This window comes from Panulirus ornatus, chromosome 4 (genome assembly GCF_036320965.1).
Source record: "Panulirus ornatus isolate Po-2019 chromosome 4, ASM3632096v1, whole genome shotgun sequence".
NCBI classification, from domain to species: domain Eukaryota; kingdom Metazoa; phylum Arthropoda; class Malacostraca; order Decapoda; family Palinuridae; genus Panulirus; species Panulirus ornatus.
This window is the reverse complement of record NC_092227.1, coordinates 6,585,771-6,609,014: the sequence shown is the minus strand read 5'-3', so window position 1 is coordinate 6,609,014 and position 23,244 is coordinate 6,585,771. Positions and strand designations below refer to the sequence as shown.

The 23,244-nt window shown below is 42.0% G+C and overlaps 1 protein-coding gene across 5 annotated transcripts in view; it reads left to right on the top strand.

The window, feature by feature from the left end:
- LOC139765540 (uncharacterized) overlaps positions 1–9,853 on the top strand; it is a 470,248-nt gene extending 460,395 nt beyond the window's left edge. For 4 of the 5 annotated variants that reach the window (XM_071693078.1, XM_071693088.1, XM_071693069.1 and 1 more), the window contains 4 exons: positions 1,923–2,875; positions 3,100–3,231; positions 6,911–7,064; positions 7,472–9,853. In XM_071693078.1, coding sequence (XP_071549179.1) covers positions 1,923–2,875; positions 3,100–3,231; positions 6,911–7,064; positions 7,472–8,037 — 1,805 coding nt within the window. In that variant the 3' untranslated portion in view covers positions 8,038–9,853. The remainder of the gene's footprint in view (positions 1–1,922; positions 2,876–3,099; positions 3,232–6,910; positions 7,065–7,471) is intronic. The other variant, XM_071693097.1, reaches the window with a different exon arrangement.
- The last annotated feature ends 13,391 nt before the right edge of the window (positions 9,854–23,244 follow it).

The following is a 23,244-nucleotide window of genomic DNA, read 5'->3' as shown; positions in this document are numbered from 1 at the left end:
GCATCAGAGGTGGTGGTGGTCGCAGCGTTAAAACCAAACGGGGGGGAAATAGTCATTTTCGACTCGTTCTTGAGCTCTGGCATCAATTGCACGTGATGGAGGTCGGAACAGCTGCGTAATGAGGGCAAAACATGTGTTTTTGTTGCATTTGTTGTACGAATGTTCTCGGGACAGATGCGTCACGTGTTACGCCACGGCAGATGTTCTCCCACATTCATATACACCTGCACAGCAGACCGAGCGCACCTGCAGTCTCTGGCAGCTGTGTGTGGTGTGGCTGAGTCTAGCCCAGGACCAGACTAGTGATGTGGCGTGGCTGTGGCTTGGCCAGGACCAGACTTGTGATGTGGCGTGGCTGTGGCTTGGCCAGGACCAGACTTGTGATGTGGCGTGGCTGTGGCTTGGCCAGGACCAGACTAGTGATGTGGCGTGGCTGAGTCTAGCCCAGGACTAGACTAGTGATGTGGCGTGGCTGAGTCTAGCCCAGGACCAGACTAGTGATGTGGCGTGGCTGTGGCTTGGCCAGGACCAGACTAGTGATGTGGCGTGGCTGTGGCTTGGGCAGGATCAGGTCATTTTTCTTCTGGTTTTCCTCTCGTGTGTACATGCCAGGGCAGAGTGCGGGTGTTGCTGATTTCGCAATGTTCCTCTTTGAGTGTCAGCCCCCGGGGTGCTCTCCGCTTAGTCCAACCGCACGATGTGTGGACCACCTTCCCCCGTGGTCCAGCTGTACCATGGGTGTACCACAGTGTTTCAGCCGCCCGATGCATGTACCACAGTGGTCCGTTGGCAAAGGACGTACCCCCACAATAGTCCAGTCGCCGGACGTTTGTATATACTTATCCATTTATTTGTTCAGAATTTCAGTTTCCTGTGTTTAGATATTTCAAGGTTGAGATCAAGTCACCCTTTACTCCTCTGTCTTTCCTGACGTGCAAGATGATGGCTTCCAGTCTTTCACCAGAACTCGTCTCTCTTAATTCTGGCGCCGTCTCTGTTACCCTCACTGTTTCTTTAAGCCCGGTGACCAAAACTGAGGAGTGTGTATTCAATTTCTGGCTTATTGTACGCTGGGGACACATTGTCCAACACTTCCTTATCCATTTACTTCAGAATAATTCTGATATATCTTCCAATGGACAGTTTGTCTCGACAGGTTTACCTAAGGCAGAGTTCTGGCATCAGGTTAGGTACAGTGTCGACTCCCAAGTCCTCCTCTCACACACAGATTCTCACAGCTCAGCAGTGACCAGGCCCCTTTCGCTGTTTCCCTTCTTCATCACTTTACTCTTGCTCTACTTGAACTTCAGTCATATATCAGACCGACCTCTGAGTTTGTCCAGGTCCCCTTGGTAAATTCATACAGTCCTCATCATTATTTACTTCTTTCATACACTATATAATCCTCGTTATGATCTGCCATTAGTGAGCTCATCCCATCTAGATAAGGATCCTATGGCCTGTGTCCTTCGTTCTTCTCCATTAGTTCCTTCTTATCCATCGACAGAGTCTCTTCCTTATTCCCGCCTGAGGATTCAACTGCTTTACCAGCCTTCTGTATGGTAGTGTCAACGCTCTCTGGCATCGCCAGGTGCATACCACCCACCCATCCTCCTCCTCCTCCTCTGATCTAAACCGGAGCTCATTCTTTCTTAGGTTACGAGATGTGCTACACATGACCGTGTTGTGTGTCCCTTCGGTAGCGGCTTTTCCTGGGCGAGTACTCATCCGTTTGTCAGATTATTATTCTCCTTTCTTAAAGATCGGCACGATATTTGCTCTCTTCTACCTCCTTAAAACAGCACTCTCCTACTTTAAACAGGCTGTTACTCTGTGTGTGTGTGTGTGTGTGTGTGTGTGTTGCAGAGTAGGAGGCAGTGACGGAGCTGGTTGTTGACGGATGTCTCTCTCCTCCTGCACAGGTATGGGCGATCTGAAGACCATGAGCCACAACAGTTACTCCCTGGACCGCCGGGGTCTGGTCACGCCGCTCTCCTCAAGAGGCTACTACGACCACCACTCCAACGACAACAACAACAAGTACAACAGCCTCACCAAGCTCCACAACAGCAAGAACACCTCCATGAACAACAGGAACACCACCACCACCACCAACAACAACAGTAGTAGTAGTAGCAGTAGTAGTAGTAACATCACCAACAACAACAACAATAACAACCACAGTAACAAGAGCCCGCCGGCCTATCCGCCGCCGCCCCCACGCCCACCGTCACACCAGTCCACCTGCAGCAACATCGAAGACGGCCAGACCCACCATAGACTGGCGCACGACAACAGACTCTCCAGCACGTACGACAACGCGGCGATGTACACGCGCGTCAACGGGTACTCCAGCAGCGACCTCCCTCGCTACGACAGCCTGAAGAACCTGTCGAGTGACTCGGGTCATTCCTTCGGCCACCACCTCCACCACCACCACCACCATCACCACCACCAGCCCATGACCAACGGGCTACACCAGCGGATGGGCGGATCCGTCACAAACCTCACCCGCATCAGCAGCAACCACCACTCCGGCTCGGTCCAAGGGCTCGACCGGTCGGGCTCCAACGTCGGCCTGGACAGATCAGCGTCCGTCACCGGATCTAACCTAGACAGATCGGGATCCGTCAGCGGGTCGAATCTAGGCCTGGACAGATCCGTATCGGTGACCGGATCCAACTTAGGGCTGGACCGGACCATCTCCGGGTCGGTGGCCGGGTCCATCAGCGAGCTTGCGTTAGACGACCACCACCAAACACCGTCGCCGTCGGACTCGGGCGTGGCGGAGCTGGAGGCCATGCTGAAGGAGAAAGACACGGAGATCAACACCCTGAGGGAGACCATGGAACAGAACGAGCAGGTGATATTCAAGGTAGGACATGACATGTAGCGGGGGTAGTCAAGATAACTGTCAGTGAGGGCAAGCTAAAGAATCTTGGGGAAAATGAACCTATAGAGTCTAGTTTAAGGGGAGTATCCTTATCAGACATATCCTATATATATATGTATGTAAGTATATGTATAATCTGTACATGAGGACCATGATGTGCGTGTGAGCTGTAGAGCTATGTGACTGAGAGACTGGTGTCCCCGCAGGTCTACGAAGAGAAGGAGCGGACGTGGGAGCGAGAGCTGAAGAAAATCCGGGACATGTACGACTCCCGCCTCAAGGGAGCCCAACAGAAGGCCCTCAAGATGGAACAGTCACTCACCACGCAGACCTACCAGGTACAGAGGCCCAGGTGTTATCATTATCTGAGGGTTGGCGTGGGGAGAGGATGAGAGTACGAGGTGGTGGGTAATTGTAGATGACAATGCAGCTGATAGAGAGGAATGATGAAGAAAGTGGGGTGCTACAGGGGAGGATTTGAGTGAGTGCTATGATATCGATGGATGGGATCTAATCTTGGTTCAAGGGCATCTGAACACAAGAATTGGTAGTTTAACAGTTAAGGAGGTATGAGTTACGTGGCGTAAATGAAAAAATGGAATCTGTTTCGTGTTGGGAAAAAAGGATTGGTGATTGGGAATACTTGGTTTGAATAAAGCAGGTGGGATGGGCATGCGGAAACGGAAAGCGAGTGGTAAGTAAAGTTAATTTGTTAGGGGAAAAAAAAGGGACGTTACTTACAGGGAAGGAGTGCCGAATGTCTGGGAGGTGTACGAGACGAACTGGCTGAAAAAAAAAAAGAAAGCAAATGAGAAATGGAATGAGAAAGTATTGATGAACTTTAAAAGAAAAATATTTTGTAAGGAAAACATGTATTTGGAAATAAACTCTCTACCCTCTCATGTTTTCCCTAATAACTATGAGCTGGCACATTTTATATGACAGGGTTCTCGCTTTCCCGCACCCCCCCAAGAAAAAAAAATCATGAATACTTTCCCTTTTGTATTCTTTTTTTCCTTTTGATTAATCTCTCTATATTTCACTTTAGGCCCGGCCTTGATGTGGCCTTATGTCCGTGACTGGAACCTCCAACGTAAAAAGAGAGACAGACAGAGAGGGAGACATTTGTGTGCAAATGAGATTATTTTTTTTTCTGTTTGTTCCTGGTGCTACCTCGTTAAGGCGGGGGGAAAAAGCAGGTAAAAAAAAAAAAAAGATACCTAAAAAAAACACCAACATCGTGAACGAGTACAAATATGTCTTCCTCCGCACTGTACCTCACCATCACTACGACGGAACGCACACCACCGAGCTTATCTTCACTACGCCCTCATCTTCATTGCACCCTCGTCTTCCATAGACCCTCATCTTCACCACACTCTACACCACTGGCTTCTTTGACCTGACCCTCTCGGGTTCGGTCAGACCCATCACCCTTTTTGAATTACCTAGAGAAGAAAAAAAAGCATTTTACCATCAGCATGCAGGGGGGGGGGGCCTAGCGCTTACCTTATGAAGAGCTCAGCAAATGAATGTATCATTATTGTGAGAAATAACCTTTTTGATATCTGGCTTCATATTTTCAGGCGTTTGATTTTGGTAGGGCGCGACGCCTACCCTCAAGCCCCCATTTTAGCATACTCCCAGTGCTACACATCTGGCGTAGATGTATAGTGTGTGTTCCCGTAGTATACAGAACCCTTATCATAGTCTCGATCAAGAAATATAGTTTCTTCTTTTCAAAGATGAGAACTTAAGTAGAAGAGGCGTTTGATAAGCCTAAAATACCAAATAATCACTAACAATGTGTCGTTGGAGACGTCCGGTGCGCCTAGTGACGGGGTGTGGTGTCAGTTCGGGGTCACGGCATGGGTTGGTGTGGTCAGTTGAGGGGTCATGGCTGGGGGATCAGTGTGCGGTTAACCCCCGGGTTTATGGCGGAGATCATTGCGGTGAGGTCCGGCCAGTTTGGGTCTCCACTAGCCCCAGCAGGGTGTCGAACTTCGGACGTCCCTCACTTCTGTAGTAAAGTAAAAAAAAAAAAAGGCTTATTACGGCATTTTGTACATAAGTAGAAAGGCGAGTCAGTCAATATAAACAAAACTCTATGACTGTCAGCACTCGAGGATAAACAAATGAAGTGTGATATAATCACACTGTAGATTGTATTATGATGATACACAAGTACAGTATCACACTTATAAAGTTGGTGTAACTGTGGCAAAGTGTGTGTGTGTGTGTGTGTGTAAATAACCGTGATGTATTTTACACGCACATCAACAGCACTGAAATAATCGCCAACTTCTCATATTTTTTAGACAATCATACTATTCATTTTTCTATGAATTACTCGCATATGGGCCACAGGTATTTAGGAAAAATTTTCTCAGTCATGATTACAACACCGAGTGTAAAGATTAATGAAGACTAAGCTTGGCACTTGCCATTGGCAGCCCCCTTTCTATGGTGCCATAATGGCACAGGTCAGGTGTGTGTGTGTGCTCGGGGGGGAGGCATTGTAGCGCATGCCGATCCATGTGTGATTGTAGCATTGTGGGCTTTTTCAGACGTATTTATGTTACTGTGAAAAGTGTGATGAGTTATGCTTCGTCCCAGTAAAACTAGATGTTCAGTTCTTAGAATTACACCTTTTGTTGTAAATAGTAGATGAGAAATGGCTGAAGCGACATTGAACACAGTATATACGTATGTAGACGATTACCATAAAAAAGAACCGAAAGAATTACTCGCATGCCTGCCACATGATATAGACATTTTTTATCATAATTGTAACGCTTCACAACTCTGCCATGAGTAGACGAGACTAGCCTGTTACAGTGAGCAAAAAATAAATAGTGTGTGTCTTAAAATGTATATTAGCGTTTTCTTTGCAAGTGAATATAAAGAAAACGGAATTTTTAAGGCTTAACTATGACATATAAGAGCTAAACAGCTATGGAGTAAGCTATTCTCGCACACAAACATATTTGATTCCCTGCATGTGCAAGAAGTAAGTGATTTCTTGTATGTAATTTTATGTGGATTTGATAGAATTGCTCTCTTACAACAAACAAATTATGGCGTGCGAGTGTTTACAATATATAGTTAACACAAATTATCAGGCAACATTCCTCTTTACGTACACATGAACACTGTTATCATCGAGGTTTAGATTGGACACCAATTGGCCGGCTCGATGCCATTAACCCTGAAGTGAATCTTTCAAATTACATTCGTATCCTATGGTGAACTATTATCCATCTTCATAAGTGAGAGTTTAGATTGGGAGATAAGAGTTCATCTATCAAATGTGGTTTTCATATTTTAACGAAAGATCAGTTTTTGCCGGATAAGGTGTCCAAATTTCTATAGGGCATGAGTGACATTTTGAGTCGCAAAGGGAACCTACGTCTCAGAGATAAAGTTCGTAATAGAGGTTATGATATTGAGGAGGGAACTGATCCTGTCACAGCAGTATGGGAAGATGTGATCATTATATGAATCATGTAGTTAATTTGCCCACCGACCAAGACTGACAGTGAGAGTTACATCTCAGGGGAAAAGAAATGTCCTGTACTTCAGAATATCTCATAGGGTCAGAATCTTATCGATTTAGTGAAATTGTAGATGCAAATTAGTGCTATAGTAGAGGCAAAATTGGTGATATAGATTGAAATTGGTCAAATAGTAGGGGCACATTGGATTGTGTGGTACCTGTGGTGCATTTTGTTTCCCTTTACATCATCACTCACCATTGTGCTCACGTGTGGGTCAGGTCAAAGGCCATCTTCATTACACCATCTTCACCCCACCATTGTCACCAGTAACATATAATTTCAGCTTTAGTGTAAATCAGATCAAAAACCATCTTCACTACACACCTGACACTACTGGCCTTAGACCTGACCCATGAGTCGTGTATGAGGCAATATCACTAAACTCGACCCTCACTTACCAGTAGCTTTTGGCCGTAAAGGAAGAATACGAAATTAGACTTAATAAACACGTCTTCAACAGCTGCAGCAAGAACGTCGTAAGCTGATGGCAGAGCTGGAGGAGGTTCGTCGTGAACGGGACGGTCACCACAGTCAGACAGAACAACTGAGGCGAGAATTGACCTCACTCCGCACACAGCTCGAGGAAACGGAGTGGAGCCTCTGCCAAAAATCAGGTAGCACTGGTACACGTCTTGTTGATGTTGTTGAGGCTCACAGCTGTTGAAAAGATGTGGTAATTAGTGACATTAACATAAATCATCAGAAAGTGTTTTTTTTTTTTTAAGAAGTGGTAGGGTACTGTTTTTTAGAATATTCAAATGTAAGAATATTTTGTGGGGGTAAGCTTAAAGTATGTCAGAGATGCTGGATACCAAAATATTTTCATCTGATAGTCTGTAGCTCCTTCATTTTCAAGAGCTTTCAATTTCCTATTTAATTGATGCAATGTTGACTTTACAAAGAGCGTGGATATCTTAGTTTACTTTTGTACGTTTCAGTACCTAGACCATGTAGAGAAAGCATACTCGCTACTTTTCTGAGTAAGTGATTCTAATGTGTGGACGACTTTCTGCATCCGCAGGTGAAATCTCTCTACTGAAAACTCAGCTCAAAGACTCTCAAGGTGACCAGACGACCCGAGGACATGAACTGCTGCACTTGCGAGCCCAGGTGCGCCAGTACCAAACGGAGGTCGAGCGGCGTCGCGCCGAGATCAATTCCCTTCACGATTTAATGGGCCAGCAACGGCGGGAGTCCGGCGACCTCCGGGTACAGCTCGATCAGGCCCAGCAGCAACAGTCTCAAGCTCGGGCACATGACCAGGACCTCAGCCTTCAGATGGACAAATTAAAAGCCGAAGTCGAGTCCATGAAGCGGGAGAACGACCTGCAAAGACAGCAGTTCGAAGCCGAGCGCTTGAGGTGGACAGAGGAAAAGGAACGAGTCATACGCTACCAGAAACAGCTGCACCATAACTATGTCGCCATGTTCGGCCGCAACCGCCAGCTGGAGGAGGAGGTGGCAAGACTGACCGGAGTCCCTTTGCCTCCCGTGAAGAATCTCAGTCCCCCAAAGCTACCTGCAGTGTATGCTGACATCCGAGACGCTCCTGCAGTGCCACAAATCTCTAGTGAATCTCGGTGCTGACAAGGGCCACAGTGAAAGTCTGGCCGTTGTGGTATGCTGGTCATGTGTACAGTAATGAGAATATTAAATGATTAATATGAAGTTGTTGTACAGTCTTAGGGTAATACCTCAATTTTGATGGAAGGATGTGTATTTTTTGGAAAGCAAGATGATGGCAGTGATGGGATATTGTTACAAAGAACAGATTAAAAAAAAAAAAAGTACATTACTTTTTTCCTGTAAAATACTGTGTTCAGTGTTTACAACTAAAAAATAGACATTTGATCGATTGCGGAATATGAAAACGTGCCAGTGTGTATTGCTTAATATTTTGTCATCCTCTGGGAAGCGGTGTTTTTAACATAACTCTACTACATTTCAAAACTACATCGTGGACTTAGAAATAATTTTGCTCCAGTAACTGTTATTGAGAGAACTGAAGTAGTGTCGAGTACCCAGAGGTATTCAGAAATGGAGCAGTAAGTCACTCCCATCGTATTCTGCCCTCTTATCCATATGACTCAGGATGTGTGCGTGTATCAGATCTTGTAAATTCTTTCTATATATTATTATTATTATTATTATATACTTCTGTCTTCCAACCATGTTAAGGTACTTAGAATAGTCATATTTGTTTTATATTTTATGAAAAGTTTGGTGAACAATTTGAATTTTTTTTTTAATTTTGATCAAGTATGCCTGGTTTTATCGGGAAGACTATGTAAATTTTTGTACAGAAATTTTTAAACGAATATTAGAATTATTAAGCTAGGAAATATGCAGTTATGTTTTAGTTTCTAGCCAAAGGTTATGTTTAGTTGGAATGTTACTCCTTTATATTTAAGAATAAATATAGTTCATCATTTATACAATATATCATCAGTCATTTCTATCCGGTTGTTTTTCCTTGCTTAGATCTTACTACTAAATGATTGTTATTTATTATATATTAAAAAAAAACACTATGGTAATTTAAAGCACCTTTTAGGGGTTAGAGACTTCTTTAAGGGTAATATATTTAGTTTGCATCTTAGTCTGAAGTTCCTTCTTTAGTCATAAAAGAGTTTAACAGGTTAATCACTTGACAAGCTGACAAAAGAATTGTTTCTTCTTTATACATTCTTGAATATCAACCTGCACAGAATCTCTCTTGTTGAAATATGCAGCAAAAATGAAAAATAAGCTGTGATCTTTGGTGTCATGTGTTTTCCTGATGTATTTTCATATACTACATTTTTCATGTCCTCAAATATAGGTCTATATATATATATATATATTATGAAATTTAATTGAAATGGTACCTTCCCTTCAGCGTTTTTATTTCCAATTTATCTTTACACACACTGCTTTTGGATGTGAATCATTGTGTTTCGTGTAAATATATGACATGATGAATTTTTCTTGTCACTACTATTTTCAGTGTTAATTTTTTTTTTTAAATATTGCATTTGCCATAGGTATGAATTTATTCTAACCTCAAGGACTGACCAAACCACTAAGTGGGAATTGTTCAAGGATACCCGTTAATCACCAGCTAAAAGCTAATTAATTCCCAGTTCATTAATAATGCCTCTGTGCAGTTAATCCATTATAAAGTAATTATGTCAAACTCCAACCAATATGCTTGATTGATGGTGACCTAGTTAGGACATTTTATGGTTCTTAAACAGTTTATGTAACAGAAAATTTTTATTATTTCTTTGGTGTATTGTTTCCAGGTTTTCTTTAACGTATGAAACCTGTACAGCAAGAGCTTCTCCACTCTCTCAGTTACACTAACACCGAGACATCTGAGAGATGTGTGAAGGAGTTTGCACAAATAAACAAGCAAAATACTTATGGTTTTTCTATTGTTTTTACTGCTTTTATGAATTTTTAAAACCCTGCCATTGTCGAACTTTACATAAGGAAAAAAAAACTTTTACTTTATATTGACGCAAGTTTTCTGTCATCAATTGCTGCTTTCCCAATTCTTGGGGTGAATGGGTCTCAAACAGCCTCTGAATTCATGCAATACACACCCTCAACCCATGCTGCCTAATAGATTAGAAAATGATTTTTGAGTTTCCACACTTATAGAGTTCTTCCTACATTCATTTCATACATAATTTGATCTGTCGAGACTAGTATCTCCATTCATACTGCCCCTGTACACAAAAAACTTCCACTACACCTGTTCCCAATCATTCCACTGAGCATCTTCATCTGATATACCCCAAGTTTGAATCAATCTGCCCACTAAACCCACCCATTTCTTCCCTGTGCCTTCTACTGGACTGATATATGTATCTTCTTGACCAAACTACCTATTATCTGCCATGTATCGTACTTGACAATATCCTAAAATACTTTCATCCATGCCCTTTTCTGGTGAATTCAAATCTAATTCTCTTAATTCCAACTATACTAATCAAGTTCTCCATTTCTGCTGCTCTCATACTTAAATTATTGTGACCTGTATACACTTACGTTTCACATCCACGCTTTAATGCACTAACACAAGCATCTTGCACAAACTTCATTTGATTTTTTCAAGTCACTGGAAATTTCTGTGGCACCCCAACTTTTTTCCTTGCATCCTTTTCAAAAGTAATTGTCTTATCTGGATTTACTCATCATCCTCTAACAGACATCAAAACAGCCCACCTTGTCATGCACTGCGTTAGCTAACAACACATAGGTAATACATCCAGTAACTCGACAAATTTTACTCTCTTACCCCATGATTATTAGAACCCAATCAATCCATCTTCCTCTCATGTAATGCCCCATCCATAAAAGCAAAGCTGAGGACGCAGTAATAAATAAGGGATTCTGAAAGAAAATGACTGAAAAAATGAAATACAGAATGCATGTACCACTAAATGTGACGGCTGCCGGTACCTTTTTGTATTTCAGGATCTCTTCTGAGGGTGCTTGGGGTAGCTATAGAGTAAATGGGGTAACACAGAGAGCCTGGCTCATGTATTGTTTGGCTCATGTATTGTTTGATCTACTGGGATTAAAGAGTGGGATAAATAGGTTATACGATAGCAATGCACAAGCTCAAAGATATTTGAGAAGTTGAAAATGAACTCATTTCTTAAGGAAGATGGATGAACTGCTGTAGGATTGGATGTCAGCAGAAGGATAGAGAGTGGAATTGATCTGATGAAGTGACAAAGGAAGTGTTGTTTGTGGAGGATGTCACAGAAGTGTGTTGTACGGAGTAGAGTTTGGAGTAAGGAGATCCCACTGGTGATGGAAAGAAGTCAGGAAAGTGGTTAATGGGAGAACAAAAGATGTAGGAGATGAAGTTCTCAAATATATACAATGGGAGAACAGGTATGTCCCTCTGCACACGAGTTCTAACAGTGTTTGTTATCATATGCAAGAATTATATTTTCTCACTCTTCTTATCATAAGCTTACGTACCAATGATGTTAACAAAACCTTGCAACCCTAAACAGAATTCTTCTAATCCGCAAATGTAAGAGTGAACAACGAAGGCCTTCTTCAACAATCATTAATAAAGTCCTGCTCATATATCCTCTCTATGCTTTACCCATGCACATGTCGCGAACTTTAAGCGTGTCATTAGGCGCAGTTAGTATACAGATGGTGGGGAGGGTGCTGAAAGTTTACCGTATTTACTAGTGCTACGGCCCGTTTGCATAGTCTTATCATGACTCACAGGTAGATTCCATCATTCGTCTTAGGTTGAAATACATACCATGAACTATGCGAACACATACCCATGTGTGCTCCGTACTCATGGGTATGTCTACGCAAGTTAATCGCTTGCAATGTGATGAGTTTCTGAACTGGAGAAGGTAAATTGTAAATTCTGATCGTGACTGCAAACGTTTGAGACTCCCACAATCTTCTAGACACCTTATTCAAAGTAGTTAGTATACAGATGGTGGGGAGGGTGCTGAAAGTTTACCGTATTTACTAGTGCTATTTACATACCATGAACTATGCGAACACATACCCATGTGTGCTCCGTACTCATGGGTATGTCTACGCAAGTTAATCGCTTGCAATGTGATGAGTTTCTGAACTGGAGAAGGTAAATTGTAAATTCTGATCGTGACTGCAAACGTTTGAGACTCCCACAATCTTCTAGACACCTTATTCAAAGTAGTTAGTATACAGATGGTGGGGAGGGTGCTGAAAGTTTACCGTATTTACTAGTGCTATTTACATACCATGAACTATGCGAACACATACCCATGTGTGCTCCGTACTCATGGGTATGTCTACGCAAGTTAATCGCTTGCAATGTGATGAGTTTCTGAACTGGAGAAGGTAAATTGTAAATTCTGATCGTGACTGCAAACGTTTGAGACTCCCACAATCTTCTAGACACCTTATTCAAAGTAACTATGAATGTTTTTTAAGGCTAGTTTGGTAAGGAATTGTATACTTGTGCTAAACATCCTCCAAATAGCTTCCCCAATCATAAATATTATCTAAACTCCCAAGAGGGATTTTCGAAAGGATGTTTCGACGTGAAAAGAAATTGGCTTTTGCCTCTTATTAATACAATTATTCGACATAGGGTCCAGTGGGCTTATTTTGTCTACCTTAGCTTTGAATAAAAAGTCAATGGTTAAACGTGCCTAAAAGACGACAGATTAATCTTACTAGATCTATGAACAAAACAGCGTGATGGAGCGTGATTGTGCTCCGTGATGCCAAGGAAGACAGCAGTCAAGACTTCTGCCAACGGATGAGGCAGAGATAGTAAGAAAAACTGATAAAGAGCAGAACAAGAAATGGAACGAAAAGCAAAACAGACGGAGGAAAGAATCACAATGCTGTCCTGAATCTATTCACTATTGCTGTTAGTTCTGCCTGGTTTGTTGTGGCGGTCGTCATGCTTATCCTATTAGCGGTCGCGCAAAAAGGATTACATAGGTCACAAAGCGTCTTTTGTAAGACTCCAGTGGACAGATAACCACAACAAAACACAAAGTTTACTGACTACATTAACGTACGGTTTCCTCACACAGTTGTTAACCTGCATACAAGGTGAGAACTGGGGGAAAATCTTAAACCTAACACTTGTTTCAAGGTTGAATCCGCACATCTTTTAGCATTTAGTGCAAAAATTTTCAAACGATGGTTGACGCAAGCCATGCTAATGATGTAAGTGGTGTTAATCTTTAAAATTTCATCATGAGAGAGATGATGAATTTATGAATACATATTTCAGGTACAAATTTCTATAATACATAATGTCATACTATGTCCTACCATAAAGTTATCTAATTTCAGGGTATTTTACTAAACTTTACTAGGCTTTGCTAATGTGGAGTACTACGGAAACTGCTAATGTAGGGCACTACGGAAACTAAGAAAAAATTGGTATGAAACTCGAAAACGTTTGGAACCTTTGTTCTAATGTGTGTGTGTGTGTGTGTGTGTGTGTGTGTGTGTGTGTGTGTGTGTGTGTGTGTGTTTGCCCTTATCCCTTCCACACGTGTAACCTGCATTTTGAATGAACATTTCCATACAAGATGAATTGCTACAGGAACAGAGCCACGTGAATCAAATCACCTTTTCTGAAACGCTTTAGAAAATTACTTTTCCCTGAAAAACTGCATTATAAATCCCTTACAAACGCATAAATTTAGAAACTAATGAACGAAATATTGAGGTACCGTCACATTAATCACAGCTCTCCTATATTTCATCATTACTAGTACCGAGCCAAATGGAGCATCACCTACTTCATCCACAACCCACGGCCACTGTCGACACAGACTTCCTTCTACAACATGAAACGGTTTCTTTCCCACAATTGTTCGCAGACTAGTTACCATTTCCATTCATGTGCATTATAATACTGTATATTTCAACAGTATTTTCTAAAAAAGAAAATTTAGTGTTTAATAGGGATCAGATGGGTTTTACCTGTTCAGCGTCGTAATGCGGTACAGGCGTCATGCAATGGCATGTTTAACCCGACTCATCCATTCCCTATAAACCTTGGAAGGGATAAACATTCAAACTTTGAGGCACACCTCATTCATTTAAATTAAAAGTTTCATATGTGCAGTAAAACTTTATGCAAATACTTACTAAAACATATTTATTGATTTAATTACATAGATTTAAAATATAAAATAACATTTTCGTAACTTTAAGATATGTCAAAGTGACTTATTGCATAAACTGGTAAATTTCATTTGAAAATTTTAAGTAATTTTTACAGCCGAGGTAGATGACTTATTAGCGAGTTCCTCAGATTGAACGATCGGGTATGATAGTCTTACACGTTTATTTGACACTAATTCCTGCTGCTGCTACCGCCGTCATACCGCGTACGGATGGGTAAAGACACCAGTCTCAGATGTGCCTTTGAAAGGTAAAAAGTTATTATGTATTTGGGAAAAGAACTGAGATTGTGGAACTTTTGCCTCTGCATAATCATCCCCGCTGTTTGAAAAAAAAGTCTGTCTTTTAATGTATCTCAATTCTTATCGAACAATGAAGACGCATACTTGATTTTAAAATTGCGAGTTTATGTGAGTAATGACATAGTGGTGACATTTAAAGACTAATTATAAATACCAATGATAATTTTATGAGTGGTCTTAAACACTCTTAATTAAAGTATACCTGAATAAAAGTCGAATAACCTTTTACAAGAATATCAGAAATTACCAAAAATTATTTTAAATATAAGCATATATTCTAATTCTATATTTTAACATAAAAAAATATAATATTACCATATATTTTTAAACTCGATTGCTAAAGATAAAATTGAATAGTGTACGATGTACAATTTACTAGAAAATGAAATACAGAAAACATAGAAGCTTTAAGGATACACTATGACTTTTCATCTACTTAAGAAAAAATCCAGGTAATATAAGTTGCAAAACCAATCATTTGATTACGTAGATGTAACTGAATCATAAAGTTGCGAAAGCATCCGAAAATGATAACCAGTTTCCGATTTCTGCAGACTCAGAAACCGGAAGAACAGAGTCCACAGGAGCTCTCGCAAAGGTTTTAGGTTTTCATTATGAAAAATAAATGGCAACGAACCACTACTGCCACAACTTGTCAAAGCAGCGACATCTCGCGGAAACTCGACCATTCCGGTTTCTAAGCCAGGAAAAAATCAGGAGATAATTCTGAAAACACTCCCTTAAGTTATGAATTCCTCTAAAAACAGTGTGGGGTAAACTTGGATGGAGAAGTTTCCCGTGAATTGCTTTCGTCTTCGTCAACCACACTTGGAAGGGGATTCCTTTATAAACTTTTTAAGCGCTTTACATTAGTTCAACGAATCCTATCTCAAAATAGGTATGACTGCAAGTATTCTGCTCGTTGTATATCAACATGTACGTACATGGTGCAAGGCGATTTCTATCGATAATTAACAGGAGACATTTTGATATAAGTGCAAAAGTCAGGATTATTCTACATGATTAACGAAATGTTTTTAACGAAGATATCTAATTAATGAGAAGCAGTCGGCCGGTCCTCCCAGACACTTGATCATGAGGGGATGACAAAACCCCGAAGTATGCAGAGTTGGACTATTATCAGCACTCCAAGGCGCTGTTGTAAATACGGCAGCGGCGCCCCACATAGCATCAATCTTTGTCGAATCTTCAAACTCATGCAAACCTCATACATCAACCTCACCCTTATCCTGAGCTTCAACCACAATATCATAAATAAACCATCATCATTCTCACATTCAACCTCACCACAGATCTCTCGACCTTACAAAGGTGTACAGAGAGAAGCCAAAACGTTTTAACTGCCGTTAACATCCCATTTAAACTCACGCACAACCTTATACACAGCCTTCCCATTAACCTCACCCTTAAATCGTCTTTAACCTAAGCAACTGTCACTGACGTCCAGGATGACTGTCTTCTCAGGGCAGTGACGCCCGTTGGACAATATGTGAAGCAATCTAAGTCAATTTTCAACCCAGCAGAACATTAGGGTGACAGTTAGCAAACACTGTCGTTTCTTAATATTGTTCTGTGGGGCACAATCCCAGACATCGGTGCAACCCGGTGAAAATGCTGTCCCCCCCCCCCCTCCACACACACACACACACACACCACCACCACCACCCTCAGTCGCCTGGAGTTCTTTCTTACGAGGCTTGGCACTAATATCGTTATTCCTTCAGCCCCTCACCATGGGACCCCCGTTCATTCGCCCACAACGCCTGTCCATCTACCGCGCCATTGCCTCTACCACTGCGGTTTCGGAGCGCAGCCAGCCATACAGGCGAGAAGGCCCCTGCAGCTGGTCACGCCTGCCGCAAAGCTGTAGATGGCCACTCCTCCTGCCCACCTGAATTCCCCACTGCTACATGTACTTGACTGTCCCTCTAGGCGCCGTTTTCTGATCAATACGGGAGCGGCCGTCAGTGTTATTCCACCGTCACCAAGGAGCCAAGCTTCGCTTCACCCCTCGCTATGACCTCGCCTCCAACAGCACCTTCATCCCCACCTTCGGCCGGACTCCTCTCATGCTGGACCTATACCTGCAGCAGACGTGCCAGTGGGTGTTCCTCATAGCTAAGGTCCAACAACCTATCATAGGCTATGTTTTCCTGACACAGCATAACCTCCTGATGGACTCAGGGATACGCAAGCCTTCATCAATAAACCATTGTTGCTGTTATTGTCTGACGTGCTTCCGTGTCCCTCTCTCTTTTATACCATTCTAACAACCCCAACCAGAACAACCCTAAAATCCCACACCCATTGCCACTGCGTTTTTGAACACGAGTGTGTCTGTCTCTCTCACAGGTTTAGGGCAACTATTCTTTATCTGTACGGGAAGTAACAATGTCCTGAAATTAAACTTACATAAGATAAACGATAATTCTTGACGTTAGCAAAACAACTTTAAACTTTAGAGTATTGGCGAAAACCAAGTCGTTAACTTCGTTAAACACGGTAAAAATATATTCAGACGTGCTTTGATTGCATATCACAAGGTACACCAATGCTCACGTAAGGAAAAGCCCCCGAAGTGGGCAGGGCGATACATTTATCCCCGGAAATATGACTGTAGAGGAAAAATACTCAAAAAAATTATGATACCCACCTAAGAAGCCTATCGTGTCTACACCACGAATCTACATCATCTTACGTTGATAAGGAGAATCCTGCACTTAAACTCCTTTTGCTACAAATTTCCTCATTCTCCTTACGTTATCACATCCTAATTACAAGCTTTCCGGGTAAATGCTCCATTAGAACATATGAAATTGAACAAAAATCTTTTTCTCCTGGTCCTGAAATTCAAAATCAATGAGGGAATCCAATCGCATTCGAGTCCTGCCTGATGTGTCATGAAAAGTTGTAACGCTAGTTGGCCTTTAGGCGTTTTCCTTGCCCTTCCGTTATTTACAGGTGACTCCACATTTTCCTATAATTTTCAGAGCTCTCCCCACACCTTAGATTTTTATTGTCATATGAAAAGGTATTGTTAATAACCACCCAAGACTGTTTGTATTCTCAAAGTGTTATCAAATTGCCAAACATTATAAGCACTCAGTCGCCGCCTAGCAACAGAAGAATAACAAAAAAATAAAACAAGTACTCTACAGTTTCCAATCCATCTAAGTAATAAGCGAGCATTATGAATCTTTGTACAACACCCTGTCAAAAAATAAATCTATCTTTCATCCTACTAAACTGCCAAGGAAATAAATGTAGCGTTTCTTTCGAGAGGCAACATAATGGGAGGAGTTATCGGTCAATAATTAATCTATTCCTAACGTGCAACGAATATTAATCTGCGGAAAGATCTATTGGTATTTATTTCTTAAGGTTAAGGTCGGATTCATTACAAGTGAGTGGCCACTTGTGGGGAGGGAAGGAACGCTGTATTATTTTATTTGTAATGAACAAGGATTATTTACATGAGCTGTGATAGAAAAATGAGTGATCGACATGTTCATCCCAACGCCCTTTAATTAAAAAAAAATGCACGTTGACAACAACTAGCTGTTATTATCGTTGTCCAGAAAGACAAATATGAAGGGAAAGAATCAGTCTGAATGGAAGAAAGATGAATCCAACGGGCATATAAGGTGGGCTGTCCACTTAGCTTACACGACACTATGTCTACGGTTTAACATACAACCTTCCTTTAACTATCACGTACTTCACTATCTGATCAAACGTTACAATGAACTCTATAAAGGACCTTAAAAGTAGGCGTAACCATACAGCTTACTGAGAAGATTCCTTGGGGGTGGTTGGTTGAGCTAGCGGTGGCTTACCGTAAACACATTCGGAGTGACGACTTGTTCCCTCTGCTAGGATGTGTAGCAATCCACTGTACAACCCCGGGGAGGCCTCCCACTCACTTCCTCACATGTCACTGTCCTGGAGGCTTTCCTCTCATCCATACACTGCTTCAGTTCAATCCTTTAGTAACCGTCCGGGTTGGAAGTCTTGGGACGGTCAATTCCATGGTGTCTGCTGTCTCCGAGACTGACTTACTCTCTCGGCCGCCAGGAGTCAGGACTTTCAAACGTTTCGAAGCAACTTGCTGCTCGAACGTTCCGAGGCTACTCGGATCTACCGTCTCGGACAATCGACTCGAGCTTGTTTGGTGATGCAGTCCACTGTCTTCTTCAGTAGTCATTTTCTTTTTTATTCATCTGAAAGCAAAATCTTCAACACTTCTTCACATTCACTTTACTGTAATCTAATTTTCAGAACCGAAGAAAATAAGTAATGTTTATGATTAGTACTAAAAGGAGTTTGGAAGGTATCTATTTAAGGAGCTCCTTTATGCGCTCCTCGAAGGTGTTATAACAATAGGTGATTCTAACTCCCGGGGGAATCGTTGCTATCGAAAACTCTCTGAGGCGGTTCTGGCGACGAGGGTAGTTGTGGAGGCGTAGGTGATTTGGTCTTATCTAAGGTGTCTGTAAAGTAGCTTAAGATCAGTATTGGCACCACCTATAAATCGTCGTTCATTTTGGATGTAGTATACGTCTTCGTGCTGGGAGAGACGACGTAACACACGCCCTGACTGTCCTGTGTGATAAATAACTTGAGTAACGCAGGAGGAATTCGGACCCTGTTTGAGTCGGCTTTTGGTAAAACGTGACGACAGAGGATCAACATAAGACCGTCCGAAGAATGTGTCGTCGTCCAGCGTGCACAAAGTGCGAGAGGGGGAAGGAATTTGAGTTTATCTAAGGGTACGAAATGCAGCTGCCAACTCCCCAGCTGAGAGAGTAGGAGTGATGACCTCTGTTCCCTCTCCTGCTGCACATGGCACACACTGCGTTGTGCTAGGGGGTCCCTCCCTCCGTCCCGCACCCACGTCCTCATACTGTACTGCTCCGGAGGAGGCCTTCCTCCCACACCCACGTCCTAGCGATGTACTGCCCCGGAGGAAGCGTTCCTCCCACACCCACATCCTCACGATGTACTGCTCCGGAGGGAGCCTTCCTCCCACGCCCATATTCTCAGTCCAGCACCATCTTCATAGTCATACCCGCCAGGCAGGTCGAGTGGATCCCACAATGCTCGAACCTATGGATTCGTACGAGCCTTTTCGACCTAGTACCAGGTGATCTTGTTTGGTTGGGCTTGTTACGGCCTCTCTCTCTCTCTCTCTCTCTCTCTCTCTCTCTCTCTCTCTCTCTCCAGACGTGACCACAACTGTGTAACATCCCATCCCATCAGCTCTACGGAGTTGACCAGATACGCGGTAATATCACGTAAGTTAATATGACTACAGAGCCTTCCCAACAGATAACCAACGCTCAGAATGAGGACAGACTAGAAAATGATTGACTGGACTACAAAATAAACAGAGAAGATTACGTAACATAACATTAGTATGTCTTTCGAAAGGCAAGATCCACTGGTGATATCCTCTCATGTCTTGCTAACGTCTGGTCAATATCATCTCACAAAGTGACTCTTGGTATCTCCACTTACGTAGCTCTTGATATATCGACATCTCTTGACTTGGTATAACGCTATGGTCTTACCTCCAAAGTCCTAAGTCTTTTCTCTTATATATCTCACTCTCTTACGCTGCTCTTCCCGATCTACTTTCCTATCTGGAATACTGCTTTCACATCAAGCTTTACACACATCCTATACAGAGTGTGTGGTAAAGTAATATAACTTACCGACTATCCTAGTCTGACCGAAAAAAACACTTGACCTACGTCATGCGCCGCAGGTTGTTCCCCCCTTCTGTCGTCTTTGGATGTCGCTCCGCATAATGGTTCCCGAGCACTGTCTTCCTGTGTACCTCCGCCATTAACTTTAAGCACGTAATACCCGGCAAGCAATTATGTTATATGATTACTGTGTGGCCGCTGCTGGCTAAAGAGCGAGTCGTTGTGACAATGATGTCTCTTTCCTGCTCTTGACGGCCAAGTTTTGGAATCCTACCTTTTATTGTGACTTTTCCCTGCAGCTAGAAGCTGCCACCTTTTTAAAAGCAGGTTTATCCCCATTCTCCGAACTGTTTATATATTTGATTAATTTTCTTCTTTGCTATGTTTATCTCTTTAGTCTCTACTTCACGATTCATCTAAAGCCTGGCCTCAATGAGGACTTTCTTACGTAACTGGAGCCCTCGATATCAAAATAGACTGAGTAAATAAATGATAACCATAAGTGATTGCAACAGTCTTCACCACCTTACAAGAAAATTGCTGCGTTCACTCCCATACGTAGCCATACTGAAAAGACCGAAAATATCTAACATTCGCTTCTTGACTATCCGAGTAGAGGCAAGAATCATCAAGTAACACTGTGGCACAGATGAAGATCGTGATAAACAGCCAGTCACAGGTAGGGTAAAACCTTAAATTGAACCAGTGAGTCACAGACGTAAAACTGAGATCCATTTCTTCAGTGCAAAGTGACACCAAACCCTTGACTTACTTTCGTCAGTCGGACTCGCATGGGATTAATAACCTTGTGTGGTTCAAAGTGAGGTACATTTTTACTCACGGAGCATTCTACTTGAATCATGAGAACAATCTGAATAATACAAAGGATCGATGAACTTGAGTGTAAAGCATGTAGGGAGGGGGGGAGGGAGGTTATGGCGAGGCTGGCTGCGCGTTAGTCCAACTTGAACAATAACACCACTGTTACCAAGTACCCCAGCTGATGGACCGTAGCCACCTGCCTCTCTCTCTCTCTCTCTCTCTCTCTCTCTCTCTCTCTCTGCTCTTTTTGTTTCTAGTATATATATATTGGAAAGGATCATAATTTTGCGCGTGATCAAGATATTCCTATGAGTCCTGTGGTTTTATTTGCATGGTATACACAAGACTGTGTCCACACTGTATACATATATGCTGTGTGTGTATAAAGATAAGACATCGTTAGAGCCATCATTTACTATTTTTCTCAACCTCTTGGAACTCGTATTGTCATCTGTAGTCGCTACTAAACTAGAGAAATTAACTCGTGCACGTACTGTATACTCATCTCTTTTTTTTCTTACTGCATTACAGAAGAATACATCGTGTATACAAATGATGACCTGCTTAAAGACTGACATGTTAATCTCAAAGCCACGAATACGAGTGGATAAACTATGTATAAAATTGAAACTCATAACCTACACAACCATATATATGACGACGGTTGTATATAAAGAAAGAGCGTACATTACAAGTTCGGTAAATACTTATGAAACATTCCATATGAACACCAAAGTAAGAATGACGCAACTGATCTAAAGAATATGTATAAAGGATATGAAAATAAAAACTTGCATTACAGTTTAGGAGAATACTTTGATATATTCCTTATAAACAACAGACATTGACGTAAGTGTCACATCTTTAAAAGATGCCATAATAGAAGTTCACTAAATTTTAGCAGTGGATGTACGTTTATGTATATAAATCGAATTCAGAAATACATCGACTTTCACCATATTATGTAAATCAAATCAGACTAAAAAAGAAAATGAACAACCTTACCACTCATTTGCTCTGGTCATTAATTTAATCTAGCTACTTATCTCATGCGGTGTTGATCGACCTTCCGGGTGCATCACAGGATCCGTTTAACCGCCGGTACTGGCAGGAGCCCCACGTCCTGCAGATCCTGTTGCTAGATTGTACCTTCAAACTCGGTGACTCACAGCCTCCTGACCTACCAGTGATTTCCGGTGCCTGAACCCACGTCCCGTACTGGCTGGACCTTAGTAACAACTATGACTCCGCCACACGTGACAGATATGACTAACGCTTAGAGTTAAATCCTACACATGTGACCGTGTGTTTCCCCTGTGAAAGATGTCAAAGACTGATATAAGAATTCACTAAATGCTCTCCTGTACTTGAGCGGGTCTTCATTTCTTCTATCAATATTTTCTTTTCTTTTTTTCGTTACTCTAGATAACTATACTTTTTTTTCATCTTTCACGTTAAAAATGTTGTATTTTCTTTATTTACATCTATACCAGCACTATAAACGCGATCTGGAAATTATTTGCATTAACATCTGCCTTAGCCAGTATACTACTAACACGTCTCTACGACATTTTGACTATCATCCTACAATGCATCCAGAATCTTTTGCTTCGGTTAATCGTCAAGTACAGCGAATGAGTGCTTCCTTACGATATAGCGTCTGTTACTGTATATATATATATATATATATATATATATATATATATATATATATATATATATATATATATATATATATATATATATATATATGTATATATAACGCATCAATCTGAACTCATGCGTGCCACACAAAGACAGAAGGTCAAGTCCCTAGGCGATCCCGCCGTTCTAAAAACAGATCGGAGGTGCAGTGGACCTGTGACGGGCCTCCCACAACTTGGCAGGAGTGTTGCTATGGTCTGGTAGGTGTGTAGTGTTGCTAAGATGCGGCAGGTGTGTCAGTGTAGCTGAGGTAAGGCAGGTGCGTTAGTGTCGCTAAGGTGTGGCAGGTGCATTAGTGTTGCTGTGGTATGGCACGAGTGTGTCAGTGTTGGTGCGGCACGACAGGTATGTAGTATAGCTGTAGTGCAGTACGGGTACCAAGTGTTCCCGTGTTGTGGCAAGTGTGTAGTCTTCCTGAGGTGTGGCAGGTGTGTTGGTGATGACCTGGTGTTGCTTGGCTTATTATCTCTTCTGTTAAAAGAAAAAAAAGGTGACACACTGCTAACCTGATATATGACGAAGACGCAGCACTGACAAGGTTAATGATTATAAGGAAAGCATATTAA